At 45.8% G+C, this 16,543-nt stretch overlaps 1 protein-coding gene across 1 annotated transcript; it reads right to left on the bottom strand.

Moving 5' to 3' along the window:
- Positions 1–8,821: 8,821 nt before the first annotated feature.
- On the bottom strand, positions 8,822–16,302 carry LOC309602021 (ras-related protein Rab-27B; the record flags this gene model as incomplete). The annotated part of the gene is made up of 5 exons (XM_082335304.1): positions 8,822–9,011; positions 10,269–10,392; positions 11,734–11,837; positions 12,510–12,595; positions 16,150–16,302. 5 exons carry the CDS (start codon positions 16,300–16,302, stop codon positions 8,822–8,824), a joined length of 657 nt encoding a protein of 218 aa, XP_082191430.1.
- Positions 16,303–16,543: the final 241 nt, after the last annotated feature.

Raw genomic sequence — 16,543 nt, 5'->3', positions numbered from 1 at the left:
TACCCGGGGGATGCTGCACCGCCGGACCCGCCTGGCGCGGGCAGCGGCAGGACCCGCCTGCGCGAAGGGGCTCCCACCTCCACGGACTGCAGCAGAGGTTCAGTTTAACCGCGACGCTCGTTTAGGTAAGGGTAGAAAATAAACCTTGGGCTACCTGGTCCGGTGTTACAGTCGCCGCTTTCCCGCCTGCGGTCGGAGCGCGGGCCCGGCCCTTTCAGGGGGCTCAGCTCTCCTCCAGCGTTCGACCCCGCGGGCACAGCGTGTTTATGTCGCGGACACAAGGAGCGAGCGGATCCCTTTCTGGGTTTCTTGCTTTCCTGAAAACTTTCCATGGCAAATGCTAAGTTTTCTGCCTACGTCAGCAGGAGTGTGATGTTCCTCCTTGAGCCTTGCCTCTGGCCGAAATCCCTTTTTGGAGGGGAAAGCTGGTTTTTTCCTCTTCCCTAAAGCGGGAGAGGTGCTGCGGTGGTCAGCGATCCCCTGCTCGGGAGACGTGGCACGCCTCGGCGCTAAACCGTGTCCCCAGGGGAGCGACAGCGGCTTTGCAGACCCACGTTTACCTCTGTGCTGTGGGACCCGGTCTGTCTTCTATAATCCCTGACATGCAGGCAGAGCAGCGTTTGGGGAAAAAAAAAATAAAATAAAGGTGTTGAGCCTTAAATAAGGTTTAAAGGCACTAAGTTTCAGTTTGCTCCTTTTCTTACCTAACTTTAGATACGTTATTTGCACATGGTGTCACGCGGGGATTAACTCAGTGAAGGTACAAAGAAAAGCTTGGCACTTGCTTAATAGCAGGGCGAGGCAGGTTGGGTGCTGCCGTGCGCGGCCTGCCGGCTTTTAGTCACCATTTAAGAGGGGGAGCTTTGCAAATTGTAAATGTAAATTTAATTAATTGGGGTAAATTGTACCGTTTCCCCGCCGAGTGAGGGCAAGGAGCTGGTGGTCAGGCCTTACCCATCCCTCTCTTGAGAGGGAAACCGAGCTCAGGTTGAAGCCAGGGTGCCGAGGCTGAGCTGCCACGGGGCAGGCTGGGTGCTGCAACCAAAAGCCCTGCCTCTCTTTCCCTGGTCCTCCCCTTGTGTCCCTGCCAATGCTGCCTAACCTGGCTGTACCTCTTAGGGAGAAGCCTCTGCTTCCCTCCGTAAACGGCCGAGACACTGGATTTAAAAATGTACTTTTATTCTGAAAATAACAGTGCAGAAACCGAGTCACAGGATACATTCCTCAGCTGTATTACACAAACCCGGACGGCGGGGAACCAGGTGACAGTATGTTTTGAAGCCACGGGTACTTTGGTAAAACAGAGGGACATTAACATCGGTAAGCAAGCGCCACGGTCCGGTCAAGGGGGATCTAGAATAAAAAATACCATTTGTGTTGGAGAGAGTTTCCATCACGCTCATAGCACGAGGCAGAGCACAGATAGAAGACGAACGTAAAACATGCTTACAGTAGCGTAACGGAAGGCAACACTTAAAAGGTAGTTGATACAGGGGGCTTAGTGTTTACCTGGAAGGCGAACAATACCTTAACAAAACCAAAGAAGAACCACTGAACTTCCATAAGTTGAGTAAGATACAACAGGCGTCTTCTACTATACAGTTTGTCCACGAAGCCCTATTGCACGATGAGGATGGACGACTTCAGGGTCTACTTGCTAAAGTTCTGTTGTAACTAGGTAACCGTGTGGAACAAAAGCACGCAGCAAAGAATCCTTTCCTCTGTTGCCTTGAACTAGTTTAGATAGAAATAATAATAATAATAAATTAGAAGCAGACCTGCCCAGCATCAAAGAGTCCCAAGTCAACAGCATCCTCTGGAAAAAAAAACACCACAAAACTTATCCTATATGGGTGTGGGGTTTTTTTTTTGAGGGGAGGGAATTTGTGTTTAAAGTAGAATTATTAAGACAGGAAAGAAGCTGTGAAAATTTGGCTTTCTCTTGAAAGGTGCCTCGAGCCCGGTCTCCTAGCAGGCAGGTAAAAAACTATTCATTTTTACAGCTTCACATCAGTTCCAACACTTTTTTTTTCTCCTTTTCTTTGTAAGATCAGAGCACGGTCTGAAACTCCTACAGCGTTCACACTTGGCTAAAAATAGCAGTCACTTGAGGTTATTTTTACGCTTGCTGCTTTTCTTTAGTTATAGTGCCAAGAACACAAATTTTAAAGTAACAGCTCTAGATTTTTTGTGGTTTTTTGTTTTTTTTTTTTTAAAGTTTAGGCTGAAAACTTCAGTTATATCCATGGATTGAAACGGTTCTAGGAGAAAAAACCTCTTGCCTTGCAACAGTCCCAAAGAGTTGCTATGGAGCGGGTATCAAAATCCCATCCTATACAACTTTTAAAAGTTTCTTACATGATCCAGTCCTCTCAAATGTAAATGTACGTCTGACAATCCTTTACACATTCAGCCTGTTCGCTAAGATGTAGCCTTCAGAAAACGGTTAAGGCAATCGGTTTTAAGTTACCAAGATGGCAAGGAAACGGCAGCTGCTCTCCAGTGCCTTTTGCTGTATCGTACTTACTGCCGGTCTCAGCCCTGCAAGCAGGCAGCAAAGTGCCTGTTCTTGCCTTATGTTTCCTCTTTTAAAAAGAAAAAAAAAAAAAGTTTCAGGCACCCAAACCCCCTCTTTTTTTTCCCTTTTTTTTTTTTTAGAGAAGCAAATACCTTTCTTCTTGCACATGGCTGTAAGAAGCCCCAGAAGGCAAAGGCTACAGAAAAGCCATGAGTTACTTAAGCCCCTGCTACTGGTTTTCTTTAGTGCCAGTACCTCTCCGAGGGGCAGCGGGGTGCTGAGCTGGACGCCGGGCTCAGGATTTGGCCGGGGCTCCCAGCCGGCTCTGGAAGAGGAGACGGAGAAGTGGGGAAATCGCCTCAGCCAGGGGCTGAGAAACGAGGCTGCGCCGCTCTGCAAGGGCGGCCCTCCGCCGTCACCGCGGTTTGGTACCCGCCAGGACGGAGCAGGGCCTCGGGGTCACTCCCCTGCCAAATGCTTTTCTTTGGAAATGAGGCATTAGAAGAAGGAAAAAAACCCACGCATTACTAGTTGATCACAGCTAAAAATATTTCATAAAATGAAGGCAGGAGCTTAAAAAATGATTGTGAAGCCAAAACAGGTGATGTGCCACACGCCGTTTCCAGCGCTCTCGTGGCTCTGGACGGGCATTGCGACGTGCCAGCAACAGAGCCTGCAAGGACTTCTGGAGAGCATCTGCTGAAGTGTCTAAAGTCTCTGCACTGGAGAACAGTCATTAAATCTCTCCTGGCCTTTTTCAGTTGATGGAATAATATTTAAAATAATAAAAATAAGCTCATTCACATCTGTATGTTCATGGAGTAGGTACTGCTGTGCAGGTTGGGTTTTTTTTCTGTTTTACACCACTTTAGCTCTAGTTGTCTAGCTCCTTACTTCACAGAGACGCTCTAGACCCGATTCAGCCAAGCACGCACTTACACACAAGCTTAAATAACTAACTTCTCAAGCTGGGCTCTCTGGTAAACACCGTAAACGTTGAAAGGCATTTCTCTTAAACTAAAGCGTGTTGCCTCTAGTACCGCTTCTATCCTGTGATTTCCAGGCAGCCCTGGGTATTCCCACCCCTCTGCAGGTAACTTGTTTTATTCCCGAGGATGCAAAGCAGCAGAGGGCCCTGCCCCGGCCCGCATCTTGCCCACCGGGTAGCAGGGCTGGCCACCGCAGTGGCTCAACGCAAACACAGGCACCGTAAATCCACTGCTGGAGCGATCTCTGCAGCCGAAAAGGGACTTTCAATGTATGCATTAAAAAAAAAAAAAAATCCCGTTTGACGACAGCACCTTTCCTTTCTTGCCTTCCTAAAAAAGGTCTTGGCACTGCTACTCCAAGGCGAGGGGCTGGGGAAGGCCAGCAAAGGATGCACAAACATCCAGAGTCAGAGCAGCAACATCACTTAAAGGCATTCCCGGCTGACTCCAAGTTTCCTCACTCCTCCGAGTGTTACCCCAGGGTCTGAATTCACTAAATGCACCAGTTTATAAACAGAGCAGCAACACCAGACTTTGGCACCGCGCTTTGGCACTGCAAATATTTAGCAAAGGGTAAGGGAACGCATTTCTTCCACCGAGACACGCTGAGCGAAAGGCTGCAGGCGAACAGAAGGAGCTGCAACCTGTAGCCGTAGGTCAGCACCCCAGCGCTGCTCTAGCATAGCGTACTAACATTTTTTTGATGCCACGTTTTTACATTCATGCTTAAAACTGGGAGGACAAAAATACCTGTAGAGCAGGAAGCAGAATGGACTACGGAGAGCTCTAAGGATGAGACGAGAGGTGTCACGCCATATATGTGAGTTAACCGGGACAAGCCAAGAGGATTAAGGGAACAGATTCAACAAGAAGTTGGGTAACTTGAACTGTCTTGGTAACTAGCACAGCCTGAGACGGCTGCCGGAGACGAGGAAGGCAGAACTATGCAGAGAGAAGAGGAAACCAAAAGTATTCTCGGCGTAAGATCCCGCAAGTCGCACCTCCGAAGGACGGGCATCGCCGTCGCCTTTGGCAGCGCACAGCGCTGCTCAGCTCAGAAATGACCACACAACGCTGCGCAAGAAAGCCCACGGCAAGAGCGCTTCACTGGAGGGCTACTGGAAAACTGAAATAAGGAATTTCTAAAAGGACACAAAAAGAGACGTTGAGAAACCAGTGCCTGGACCGAAATTCAAGACAAAAGCGCACAGGGTTAGAACACCCGCGCTGACATTTCATTTTTAGTACCACCCTGGATAAAGTATCATAGGACCTTCTCTCCCTCTCCAGCCCTGCTGCGGGTTATCTGGCAGGCTTGCAAACAAGCTGGATTTGTGCTCAAAAGCAAATGCTTAACTCCCAGTTCAAACAAGTATAATCAAATTTTGCAACAGCAGAATCTGAATTCAAGTTCTAGTGGGAAGGGATGAGGCTAGATCCTACCAGAGACGTGAACTGAAAGCCAATTAATTTTGCAGGCTGGTGTCCTGGAAGAATTTATAGGACTGAACGCGTTAAAGTGAAACGCTTGGAGCAACAGGAGTGCAAAAAGGATGAAAACGGTAGGATACGTGGCTCCAGCGAGGGATACGTTCAGGAGTTCACAGTGCAGTCAGGAGGGCTGGAACGAGTAAAGTGCCGTGCCAAGAGGCTGCGCCTCACCGGGGTCACCGCAGCCTGTACGCAGGACGGCACTACCCCCCCGTACGGACGATGCGGCTGTGCCGCACCGCCCCGCCGGCTTTTCTCCAGCGGGTCGCAAGCAGCTCGCAGGGGCTCGCTGGGCATCCAGCTCACCGTGGAAAACAGGGGATCCATTACAGAGCTCTAGCAGAAGTGAAGGAAAGCCCTTCAACCAGAAAGCGGGTATGGAACTGAGAGAGCGTCTTCCAGCACGTGGGATAGCAAAGTTTTGTACAGGCACGGCTCTGTAAGACTGCGAGTAGCCCCCTTGTAGTGTTCTTTCTTTGCTGCAATTACCATTATTTCCTGGGTATCGCAGAGAACTCGTGAACCTTACAACTGCTATCGCTTTCAGTTCCTACCGCAGCAGCAAGGAGTGGCCCTGAGTCATCCCTGCAGGGCTGCCGTTGCTCAGCGGGGGTTCGCAAGAGCCGCCACGCTGCGGGAAGACAGACGGACGTCGCCAAGTGGGCACGTAAGGATGCGAATCTGCTGGTGGGCCTGCGAAACCTAAGAGGAAGAGTTGTGAGGAATAAAAACGGAGCAAGAGTTAAGTGATGATGGAGAGGGGACGGAAGGTGATTTTTAGTAAGAGTTCATTGTCTAGTTTTTTCAGAGAGTTAACCTGAAAAACAACAAAGCTGTTAGTAGCCATTTAGAATCACTTATCATGTTCCTCTTTTTTTTTTAATTTAATAACTGAGAGCTACTATACCACCTACCAGGAAAGGAAACACGTTTAAACTTCTCTTCCTTTCCTCCAAACAAAGTTTTGACGGCAAAATCCTTTTGGGATAATAGTTTCACATGCATTTGCAGACTTTTTTTTTTAAAAAAACCCAGAGAATTATATTCAATTTCTTGTATCAGCAAGTATATAAATACAAACCAAGCGATGGAGCTTTTACTACAGTCATTTCCCTTTCGTTCCTCAACAGACCCCTCGAGCAACACTGGGCGGTGAGGGATAGCCATACGCTCCCTCCGTCCGCGCTGGAGAGTTTCGGAGACCGTATCCTTACGGAACGGGGCTCCCTGGGAACGGACTGCCAGCTCCGGCAATTCACAGTCGCTGAAGCTCACTGGCGAGGTTAGGAGACACCTTCCTCCAGACCACACTGTTCTGGGTATCACTGCTCTGGGTTTTTTTTAATTATTCTTCTTCTAAGAGTGCTAGTTTCAGCAGGTGGAGAGATAAATAGAACTGAGCTTCATCAAGGTGCTTTGAAACAGTGCCAGGTTTGGGATTTTACACACCTTTGTATGAATCATCTGTCTGCTACCGAAATCGCTTTCAGCTTCGTAACAGCTTTTAGACAAGCGATACTTCAGCTGCTCTGGGAAACGCGCTTTGCTTGACCCTCGGTGATTTACCCTTCTAAGCAACTTCTTTCGCTCCTGTTCAACGGACAAAAATCTGATGCCACAAAATGAGAGATTTCTTTGAAAGCGAGACAGGGAGCTCCTCAGATCATCATTTTCAGGAATTCAAGACATATTACAATTTTTTTTTTTTTAAAATTATGTTTTATGCTACATATTAAAAAGCAATACAACTTCACGTCACAGAAAACCCTAAACTTCCAGTCTACGTGTCTTAGGTAACTGAGGAACCTATCTGAATATCAGCCTGCTTGCTATCAGTCTAGTTAATCTTCTACCTGTTGACTGCCACAACAGCTTTTCCACCTCTGGAGGTGTTAGGACTCTTTATAGCCTACAAAAGGACCTGCATTATACCTGTTTGTATAGTATACACTATATATACACATAGCCTTAGGTATAGTCTATCACTTAGATAGTCTTTACAGCCTGCAAGTTAGATTCCTGGCACGGTAATCGCAGCTATTTGGTTACTCACCCAATGGGTCTGCTCCTACGGATGTACCATCTGCCCTGTTAACATGCCAAATCATCAAGTAAACATCGCTTTAGGAGCTGGGCGGAAAAACCTGTTATTTTTTCAGCAGTGAATCTGGTAAAATCTCCATTTCTGGGAAGCACTGAAACACTTTCTGAGCTTGCTGTTCACAAAGTTTGCAATTGTGAATCAATCAAAGCTGAAAACATTTAAATAAATGAAAGTCTGCAATCCTGCCAACCCAACCAATTAAGCTTGACTTGTGAAGAGATCCATTTTTACCCCCCAATCTGCACCCTCCCAAGTGATCTGAAAGTAGCTTAAAGCGCAATAAACACAAGTAGACCTTTAACTACCACCTGTATAAAAACAGAACGCTTATTCTACAAAAAAGGACAGGGTAGACTAATAAATACGCTGTAACTTGGTTTAGAAAATGATCTATACTTACAAATATAGTATTTTTCTTTATTTTTTCCTGTATTTGTGATAAGCAACTTGCTTTTTCACTAGAACTTGCTTTCACCCGTAGAAGAAATCTTTTGCCTTGCACCCTTCAAAGGAGCGACTCTACCCTCTGCGCCGAGACACCTGCAAACTTCTGCAACGCGCTTCCATCCAGTCAGTCACATAGTCGGGACTCCCATCTTTCCAAGTCCCCACATTACATTTTTTCCACTTTGCCCCCTTGCAGAGAATTTAAGGGTACAAGAAAACTGTCCTCCGCTGAAAACCGAAGCGTACGGAGGACCCGGCAGAGCTGCAGCGATCATTTAGAGGCTCTCTCGGCGCAGCAGAGTTTGCGGTTCCCTTCTAGGCAGTGCAAACAAGTTCTTTCCTATGTCCTACCTGCGATACGCAGTTACCCAGAGAAAAAGAAGAAAAAGGATAGTTTCCTTAAGTTGAGGAGGGGAGAATATTTTTTGCTAACGGTAAGAAGTTGCTTCATAAAATATAGTTTCTCTCTGTTCTCATACATTATACTCTCTTCTTTATAAACTGTCCCTGCAGCGTCAGAAACCCTCTGCATGCTTTTCCCCATAACGTTCCAATCCCTGCTTGGATTATTGGCAACACAAGCAATGCTGCACAATTCCCTGATAATATTTTTTTTTTTTTTTAATTAAACGCCCTGCTTCCTGCCCCCAAACCCAAACCACACACGCACAACCCACCCCCCCAACCACCGTCTCCGTCATTCAGTCAGGACGGGTTCACAGCATCGCTTACTCTGTGCAAGTGAGAAAAGTTTTTTCTTAATAGGCCACATAAAATCTTTTGTATCTCTGCCTTAGAAAACACACGGTCCCTGATGCAGATTAAGAATTATAAAGACACGGGATTCTGTGGAAAAATGGCACAGACCTAGAAAACCACCCACCTCCATTTTAATTTTACTATCCAGTGTATGCAGACAATATTTTCTTTCCCTCCTTTTTTAAAAAAATAAAGCTACTTTCCTCTATTCAGTATCCTGATCACAGGAAAAATAAAGATGAGGGCTGGGGGGAAAAGGAGCGGGGAAGAAGAGGTGGGAGAGTTTTCCGTGAAGATGGCACTGTATCAGGAAGAAGCATTTCAGCACAAGAGCCTCACCGAAACCCAGCTTTTAGTTTTAAACCAGTTCTTTGGAGAAAAACGCCCAATCCCAATAAAACAATGTAACTTTGCTTCTGCGCACGGCTCAAGAGAGCCGGTTTGAATTTGGTGGTAGGTCAGCCGTATTCTGATGAAATATTTTCACTGGTTCTCACAGTTTAGAGGTGACGTTTAGCAGGCACACTTCTTCTCCTCCGGTTTTGCTGCATCTAGCTTTCCCGAGCTTCCTCCGTTGGCTGTGTCCGAGACCTGGGTCTTGTCCACGCACTGCTCCATACGCTTCATTATCAAGTCCAGAAGCGTGTCCACAGCCTTCTCCACGTTCTGGCCGGTAGCAGCACTTGTTTCGAAGTACGGTATGCTACGGTGGGAAGGAAAAGGTTTGCTGGAGAGACTTTTAAAGCCAACCGAGACTCAAGTCTTTGTAACGCTCCCGTTTACAAAACGTATCGCGGCATTTTGACTTCACACTGCGATAACATCAGCACAAACCTTGGCTGAAAAGGTCTTTCAGGTAACCAGAAAGTCCATTTTAAAGAGAAACCTAGGTCTGCACTACAGAACGTTTCAGGGACCACAGAACATAGCAGAAACCTTTTTTTAGGCAGATAATTACAACTATTGCTATTTAGCAGTCCCCGTAAGTCCTAGCTCCCTCCCTTCCTGTCTACTTAGAAGCACAACTTAGCTGTTTCCCTTCTGAAATCCCCTTTGAATCCAGAACCTTGCCTTCCAAATGATCTTTTTCAGAAGAGAAGATTATCAATTGCTCCAGCACTTCCATCATATGAAACCTGGCATGGGCTACCCTCTCCTCAGTGTCGCTGTCCTCCTTACCTGGCTGCAGACAACTCTTTAATATTCTTTTAGTATCGTTAAGTCTAATTTGCTTACTAGTCCTCACAGTCTCTTAGGCCATCTTCTGCTGCTGGCCCAATTCTCTCTGAACATCCCTCATTGTACAGTGAGGGCAACTAAGGAAAAAAAAAATACACATTCTTTTTGCCCGCAGCACTGTTTACTAACTACAGTAACTATCAGCCAATTTGTCCAGTTACAGGACACTTTGCAGGTGTTTTTAGTGCAAAGAAATGTAGAAGGCTCACTAGAACAAGAAAAAGGCCATTAACAGCTTTATTATCCATCACAGAAAACCAAATAAATTGAGTGTCACTGCACACCTAGAGCCTGACCAAAATCCACAGGTGTCTCCACTCCCAAACTAACTAGAAAAGCAAATTATAAATATTGTTAGTTATTTAGTTCATGACACTGAGTGTTCATCTGCCTGTGCTATACCCTGTCCTGAACGCTCGGGACAAGCCAACATCCCAAGAATGTAGTTTTCTAGTAAGAGTGCTTCCTTCCAGCCTTATTTCTTACGTTGTAATATTTTGGCCACGCTACTAGAACGGTGTGTTGCATTCTCTCTATTTCCTATTCAAACAGGTCGATCTGAAAGCGTGCCAAGTTGGGTATCGGTATAGGCGCATGTGATACCGCAATGCCTACAAATCTTAAAGAGTTTATAAGTATACTTGCAAGTATCGCTAGCCAGTCATCAGCTACACTTATAACAGTTACAGACTAAATTTAGCTTCTGTCATAATTTGCTTACCCATATTTGTCTGCCAGATCTTTTGCTTGCCTTTCGTTTACCTCCCTTTGGTCTGATAAATCAGCTTTATTACCAATTAAGACTATATCTGGATTCTCACAATATGCATTGGCTTGCAGCTGACCTAGAAGCAAAAATAAACGGGAGTTAAGAGAACGCTGGAACCACCTTAGAGACCGAGACTGTTGACAAAACAATTCAAAAATGCCTTTCTTGCTCCCCAGATACATTTCCTTGTCGTACATTTACTTGCTAAGGGGAATTTTTCAAAGTAGGAAGTAGAAAAGGTACTAGAAAATTATTTCCAGTATTTGTTTTACCAACATACAGCAAGAGTTAACTGCAATGAGGTGCACTAAACAGAGTGCTTTAGCAGAGGAGAACCTCCACCAGCCAGAGCTCCTCTTCTACAAGACTCACACGGACGTGGTGGAATTACAAACAACGTCCCACGTCATCTGCAAACGCAGCTCTTCAGAGGCAGAGGCCAAAATCCTCAAGCGTGTTTTTCTCTTGGATATACTCAATGCTTTAAATGCAGTTTTATTCATCTGAAGATCCACGCATAAGTACTGTCCACAGCCTCAGCCCTTGTAAGTTATTGTACAAAAGCCATTTATTTATACTCGCCTCACTCCTGGGGGACTGACTGGAAAAGGTGCAGTATACACAGAACAAATTAGAGATTCAGCTTGGTAAGCAGTGGAAGATTGCGATGACAGGGATTGTTTAGCGGGAGGAAGGAATCTCTGAAGAAGATGGAGCTGTTTTCACAACGCTATCCGGATTCTCACGTTATCCCCACTTCAGCTTGTTTGCTGGAAAACTGCCAGCTGGAAAGGCGCTGGCCTCTGTCCTTCCAGCCCTCTAAGCACCCTCAATTAAAAACAAACTTTAAGAATTTAACCTTTGTTTCACTTTTAGTGTAGCCGTTGTCTGAAGGAAAACCAACAACAGCAAACGCTATGCGCTTGCAAACCAAATCCTCAAAGCCCAATCTTAATTTTAACTTCAACCTCAAAGCAGACAAGAAGGAACCACATTCTGCTTTACAAATAGAAAACACGCCATCAAGATAACCGAGATACCCACAGTACAGTTTCCGAGCTCCCGTATATCATCTCAAATACGGGGTATGGCCAAGGAAGCATCGAATGCCATGAATTTTCAAGAGGCAATAGATTTATTCAAATTGCATCAAATCCAAACAAGATTATTAAGAATATGCCCGGAACGGTCTATCGTGCAAAAAAAGAAAGGAAAAGCATGTATCTTTCCAATTTGATGAAGCTTTCACCCCAAATTACAGGCTGCAAGTACCCCACCTACAGCTGCACTAGACACAACTACTTTCTTTGAGCATTTTCCAGCTCACAAACAATGACATGCAGTAAGCCTAGAAGCCTAAAATACACAAGAAAGCTTCAAGTCAACCGATAAATGCAAGCTCTATGGTTCTACTTACTCATCCAATTTCTGACATTTAAGAAGCTCTGTTGACTGGTGAGATCAAACATCAGTAAAAAGCCCATAGCATCTCTGAAAAACGCTGTGGTGAGACTTCGAAATCTGAAGGTGGAAGAAAAAAGACAACATAGCTCTATTAATACAAAGTGATCTCTAAGGTAAGCACTTTTCTGGCAAGCCTGAAGTGAGTAAAGGAAAAAGAGATATAAAGTAAAGCTTTTCTGAATTGCTTGCGCAACAATTCTGTTTAAAAAATATCTTGAAATCTGAAGAGTCTGCAAGATTTAGTGGATTCCTTTGGAAGTAAAAACAAAATAAAATAATCCTTGACTTTCACTTTAGCTATGATGCATCACACCAGTCAACGTTTATTAATCAGTGCGTTAGTAATCTACCGGAGGAAGCTTATATGTGAGAATATAAACACTGTCAGTGACTAATCTAGTAGTTCAACTTCTGCCTGATTTAACTGAGAGCGAGACAGAGAGAGAAGGGCTGGTTAAAAGGAAAATAAAGATCCTGAAGCATTTAGTGTATCACAGATCGCAGGGATAGAAACGGATTCACCTGCTGTGATTACACACGCGGAGGCAATGGACGCGCACTGCTCAATACAGTCAATATTAAAGAAAACAGAGGAAGAGCAGGTGGCTGTAAAACTTTATTTCTGGAAGATATTTTTCTTGTCCTAAAATGAGGATTTCTGAGATTTTTCATCTGAACAGACTAATGGAAACGTGAACACCTCAGAACTGCTTTCCAATGAACTGTTACCTTTCCTGTCCGGCTGTGTCCCAAAGCTGGAGGTGGACCTTGAAGGCTTTGCCTGGAGATCCATTTGGTCCTCTGCTGTTGTACACCTAACGAGAGAGGCAAATCAGTACAGTCGTACAGCTCACACCGAAATCCATCCCGTGGGGCACAGCCTCTTATATTTTGCGCAAGCAATAAGCACGGAGTAAAGTTCAGTCCTTCAGTAAAAGCTGACTCTTACTGCTAAAAGCCACTTCAGCGGGCTGCTTATAATAATATTTAAAAACCCAGGAGCCACATGAAACGCCTATGAAAGCTGCGCTTTAAAGATAATTTGGTCATATTTAGTACTTCAAATTAGATACCAATTCTTTAAAACTTGGCATAGCACCGTGCTGAGCAAGCTGTCTGTGCTGTTTCATTGCTGTTCTTACAAAATTTACAGCTGGCTGACAGGATTAACCACTCTTATAAAAAGCTATTTTTTCTTCATTAACTTCTGTTGGACATTAATGACTTCCTTACTAACTGCAACTGCAAACTCACAGTGCTTAAAGAAATCGCTGCGACCTTTCGCTGGGGCTCAATTCTTTATTAAACAGAAACAACGTGTAAATTTGCTGTTGCAGGAAAAGACAGAGGGATCAAATAAGTATGAGACGGTTTTGTTATCTGAGGTAGTTTAGCAGACTCGCAGCAGTTTTAAAAGCAGGCAGATATTGCCCTTGCATTTAGATTGAGAGAATTACGGACATTATGGACATGTCCGTATCCAGAGGCTGCACTGACCTTGCCCGGGGAAGCAGAACACCTCCTCCCCTGCCCAACCTGGGCCGTAAAATACAGCGTTTAGTTCTCCTGCACAACCAAGTTAATATTAATTGGGGGTTGGACTAGCTGCTTTCTGGAGGGCCATTCCAGCCTAGACCGTTCTCTGATTCTGCGGACTGATTTAAACCGTTGTCATTTCAACAGGTAGCTTCTGACTGCCTTTCCTTCCTTTGTGGCAGGTGCCCGATCTGGAAACCAGAAAAGAATCAACGGATCAACCGCACCACGTTTGGGAATGAAACTGGTTTGCTGGAGCATGGTCCTGTAATACTCGGCGTGATAAACAAGGAATCTCACAAGATCATTTTTTAATAGGACTTTTACACAATAGAAGAACATGTTGAACCTTTTGGATCTCTGTCTTAGCCGTCAATCTCTTAGATAGACCTTCAAGACATTTCAAAGCTGGCAATTTCATGTAAGATGTCGTTTCTCCCACACTTATAAACTCTTTTACCCCAAAATGTAGGGTAAGGGAAAAACACGGAAGAAATCTGTCTGCAACCTTTAGCAGAAAAGTTCAACCTTCTGGAAAGAATCCAGCACCCGTGTTCAAACCACGTTAATGAGCGTCTGACCAGCCAGGGAAAGAGTATTCCAGCAATTTGCATGTTCAGACATTTCCTTGCAATAAAACCGTGTTTTTAATATTTTACGCTTATTACATCAGTGCAATCCCACAGTGCAGAGAAGGAGCCAGGCTCCACTCTGACCTGAGCATCACGTTTAACCGGCCTGAACTTGCTTAGGGCTGATTATGAGAAATTTAAGACAAAATCCAGATCCACGGACCCCTGAACGCCCATCCTCCAGGCAGAGCCTTCACGCCCCTGTCACCATGGCAAAACTGAACTGGGTGCAGCAGCCGCAAACACTGGCAGTCATGAAAAAGCTGCCAGGGAAGATGAAGGCGAACGGGGGAGCGATGCCCATCTTTTCATGGTATTCTAGCGAAATAACAGGAGCTTAAAACGTTAAGTTAAAAAGAACCAAATTTAAAGAGGCCTCCATCTTCCAGCTGGGCAAGTATCTACATTTCTTTTTATTAAGGAAATGACTAAAATAATTGCCCAGGGTCTAATATCTCGTATGTATCATGGTTTTACTGTTCAAGCAAGCTAGAGGGATTCCTATTAGAAAGCTGAATTTGTCCCCTCTATTTAGCCTGTATCAGTTGTCAGGATCTACGAGCAGATACATTAGTCACATTAAATTAAAACAAAGCGAGTGTGCTCTCATATCCCCAAAAAGCACCTGAATGACACTACAGAAGACTCTCATCTTCTATTTAACCTCAAGAAACAAAAGCAGGGCAGAGCAGACTCGCACACCTTGCATTGAGAAGCACATCAGTCCTAACCTACGAGGCCTCCTGATCACAGGCTCGGTATGCTCAGCCCCCGGCCTCGCTGCTGGCACCGGCGCAGAGGAGCAGCGTGATCCGGCTGCTGGAACCGCTTCTTGTGCCTTTGCTAGCTTACAGTCCCTCAGGGGTCTGTACTGGGGCCAGCACTGTTCAATATCTTCATCAATGACATAGCGGGATCGAGTGCGCCCTCAGCAAGTTTGCAGGTGACACCAAGCTGAGCGGTGCAGGTGACCCGCCTGAGGGACGGGATGGCACCCAGAGGGACCTGGGCAGGCTGGAGAGGGGGGCCTGGGTGAACCTCATGAGGTTCAACAAGGCCAAGTGCAAGGTCGGGGCAACCCCCGGTATCAGCACAGGCTGGGGGATGAAGGGATGGAGAGCAGCCCTGCCGAGAAGGACTTGGGGGCACTGGGGGATGAAAAGCTGGCCACAAGCCGGCAATGTGCGCTGGCAGCCCAGCAAGCCAAGCGTCTCCCGGGCTGCATCCCCCGCAGCGTGGGCAGCGGGGCGAGGGAGGGGATTCTGCCCCTCTGCTCCCTCTGGGGAGACCCCCTGGAGCCCTGCGTCCAGCTCGGGGGTCCTCAGCACGGGAAGGACATGGAGCTGTGGGAGCGGGGCCAGGGGAGGCCCCAGCGATGGTCCGAGGGTGGCCCAGCTCTGCTGTGAGGGCAGGCTGAGAGCTGGGGGTGCTCAGCCTGGGGAGGAGGGGGCTGCGGGGAGACCTCACTGCGGCCTTGCCGTGCTTAAAGGGGGCCGACAAGAAAGATGGGGATGGTCATTTTAGCAAGGCCTGCTGCGACAGGACAAGGGGTGATGGTTTTAAACTAAAGGAGGGGGGATTTAGACTGAACACAAGGAAAAAATTTGTCACGATGAGGGTGGTGAAACACTGGGACAGGTTGCTCAGAGAGGTGGGAGATGCCCCGTGCTTGGAAACAGTCAAGGCCAGGCTGGATGGGGCTGTGAGCACCCTGATCTGGTTGAAGATGTCCCTGCTCATGGCAGGGGGATGGACTGGATGGGCTGTAAATGTCCCTTCCATCCCAAAGCCTTCTGTGATTCTATCTTACTGTGTGATCTGGAAGCAAGCTGAAACTTCTGTGCTTCTCTAAGTTTTCATCTCTTCTATTTAAATTATGAGTTTGGGGGCCAGAGTTATTTCTGGTCATAAACACACCTCATTCACTAGCGCTACAGAAACCTGCTCTTGGAAAAATCCTTTTATACCAATGTGCAATAAACGACTTTACAATCCAACACCAGAATAATGGCATCTTTCCCCTTTATCCAGTTCCTAATTATGACTTGCTTAAGCCAAAAACTAGGCCAGGAAAAGCATTATCAACGCATGCTATACCCCATAGTAAGAGAGGCAGTACATATGACATAAAATTTATTCTCAGCAGAAATGAATAAAGAAAAAAAAAAAAAAGGGGGTATCGTTCGTATGAGACAACTTACCACTCGTTTTTCCCGAAAATCTATCCCTACCGTCGTGATGAATTTTGGGTTAAATTTGTTATCGGTGTATCTGTACAGGAACGTTGTTTTTCCAACCCCAGAGTCTCCAAGAGCCAGGAGTTTGATCAGATAATCATAGTCTCCATCAGTCATAGTGCTAATTTTTAGGAACCTACGTAAACAGGAGGAAAAAAAAAATTGATTTAATGATAACAAAACCCCCCTTCTGTTTGTGTTTGCCTCATTTCTATTTTTGTTCATTGAAATGCTACTGCCTGTGCTCAGGGTTGAAAGTTATGTTTGTGTATTTTGAAAAACGCTAACGCAAAGCAGCAGTGAAACTCGCAATTTCGGTTCAGGTGCCAGGAGATGATATAGCTTACACTTTCAATTT

This window comes from Platalea leucorodia (genome assembly GCF_965183815.1).
Source record: "Platalea leucorodia genome assembly, chromosome: W".
Classification (NCBI taxonomy): Eukaryota; Metazoa; Chordata; class Aves; order Pelecaniformes; family Threskiornithidae; genus Platalea; species Platalea leucorodia.
Note: the sequence above shows the minus strand (reverse complement) of the source record. Positions and strands in the feature narration are given on the sequence as shown.